The sequence below is a fragment of the Buceros rhinoceros genome, unplaced genomic scaffold (assembly GCF_000710305.1).
Source record: "Buceros rhinoceros silvestris isolate BGI_N320 unplaced genomic scaffold, ASM71030v1 scaffold25057, whole genome shotgun sequence".
In the NCBI taxonomy this organism is placed as follows: Eukaryota; Metazoa; Chordata; class Aves; order Bucerotiformes; family Bucerotidae; genus Buceros; species Buceros rhinoceros.
The window spans coordinates 1,392-3,198 of NW_010423116.1; the positions used below are offsets into that span (position 1 = coordinate 1,392).

Here is a 1,807-nt window from a genome sequence, read left to right on the forward strand (position 1 = left end):
GCGGGCAGCAGTTCATCCTGGAGAGGGGAGAGTACCCGCGCTGGGACGCCTGGAGCGGCAGCAATGCCTACCACATCGAGCGCCTGATGTCCTTCCGCCCCGTCTGCTCCGCTGTGAGTGTCCTGTCACGGCTCTGGTCCCATCAAAACGTCCTGGGCAATAGCACCAGGCCAAGGCAGCGAGGTCAGGGAGGGCGAGCACAGCTCTGCCAGGGGCTCTGCGGGTGGCGGGGGCTCCTCGCGGTGAGCTCAGCTCTTCCCCCACCACACCCAGCAGGATTTGCTCCCTCCCTCCTGTTCTCTAGAACTTTTAAGCCCCCTGCCAAGCACCCCCATCCTCCGGGCTTTGGGAACACCAGCCCAGGGTCTGCACTCCCACTCCAGGAAACCCTCTGAGCAATGCGTAGGGAGGGACCCTGCCCCACTGTCCCTGTCCGCGCCGGAGAGGAGTGCCACCTCCCCCTCACCCCCTGCTCTTCCCCGCCAGAATCACAAGGAATCCAAGATCACGGTCTTTGAGAAAGAGAACTTCATCGGCCGCCAGTGGGAGATCAGCGACGACTACCCCTCGCTGCAGGCCATGGGCTGGGCCAACAACGAAGTGGGTTCCATGAAGATCCAGTGCGGCGCGTAAGTGATGGGCAGAGAGCCACGGGCAGCAAGGACAACCCGCTGCCATCGCTGGGCCACCAGAGCAGAGCGGAGGGACCCCGTAACCCCCTAACTTACCTCTTGCTCCTTTCTTCCAGTTGGGTTTGCTACCAGTATCCCGGGTACCGCGGCTACCAGTACGTCCTGGAGGCCGACCACCACGGAGGAGACTACAAGCACTGGAGAGAGTGGGGTTCACACGCCCAGACCTCCCAGATCCAGTCCATCAGGCGTGTCCAGCAGTAGCTCCCCCCTTTCCAGGACAGCTCTGCAAGGTCTCTAAAGCTCACCGGCTCCCTTTGGTGCTAATACTCCCCTCCTGAATAACCACCCCTTCTTGTACTGCGACTGCTTATGGAACAACACTCCCCAACGGTACCAACCGCCACAAATTGCCAATAAATGTGACTGAAAGAAAAAGATAAACCAGCCTGGGTCTTTGCTGTTGTGTGTCTGGGATTGAAGCGCCATCCCCATCCCCGTGGCCGGGATCAGACTCTTCCCTGCCCATTTTAAGCAGGACTGAAGCCCCAGGGGGGTAACATCAAGGCAAGATCATCCCGATTATCTCGCACACACGAACACAGTGGCCAAACCTTGGTGCCTTCCCTCCCTCCCTGCCCTCCCTGTCCCCTGCCAAGGCAAAGGACGTTGTGCTCCTGTCCTGCGAGCACCCCCGCACATGCAGCCACCTATGCCGCTCGTGGCCCAAGGGACTGAGTCGAGCTGTCAGTCTCAGCGGCATCCCCAGGGCCAAGGGATGCTCCCTGAGAGCGCAGAAAAGAAAGTCACTCTGACACCCACAAACTTTAAAATTTTTATTCAACAATTTACATCACTTATTGTCTTTCTTAACGTATTCGATCTACACAAATTTCTTTTTTTTTTTCCTGATAAAATAATAAAATTTGGATAAATTTTGAAGACCTGTTGGTGCAGAATAAACAAAATTTCAGATAACTTTTTTTTTTTAAACATTTAGTGTGAAGTATGACATCATTGGTAAAGATACATCATGCCATTACAGCTCATGGACATTACCTATCCTTACAGCCCGTGACATCACCCTGACCAGCGCAAGGGGCTGCGTCAGACACAGCTACAGCAGGTATCACACTAACTCTTCTAGTCACCCTCTCACGGCCGGGAAAAGGCCG

At 55.7% G+C, this 1,807-nt stretch overlaps 1 protein-coding gene across 1 annotated transcript; it reads left to right on the plus strand.

The window, feature by feature from the left end:
* The first annotated feature begins 6 nt into the window (after window positions 1-6).
* LOC104497118 (beta-crystallin A3) lies at window positions 7-1,073 on the plus strand. The gene is made up of 3 exons (XM_010140332.1): window positions 7-113; window positions 487-629; window positions 749-1,073. Exons 1-3 carry the CDS (start codon window positions 87-89, stop codon window positions 894-896), a joined length of 318 nt encoding a protein of 105 aa, XP_010138634.1. The 5' UTR covers window positions 7-86; the 3' UTR covers window positions 897-1,073.
* The last annotated feature ends 734 nt before the right edge of the window (window positions 1,074-1,807 follow it).

Coding starts and splice junctions, on each gene's coding strand:
- LOC104497118 (XM_010140332.1), top strand. CDS start 87: ATGTCCTTCCGCCCCGTCTGCTCCGCT. Junction 114..486: donor TCCGCCCCGTCTGCTCCGCT/GTGAGTGTCCTG, acceptor CTTCCCCGCCAG/AATCACAAGGAATCCAAGAT. Junction 630..748: donor ATGAAGATCCAGTGCGGCGC/GTAAGTGATGGG, acceptor CCTTTCTTCCAG/TTGGGTTTGCTACCAGTATC.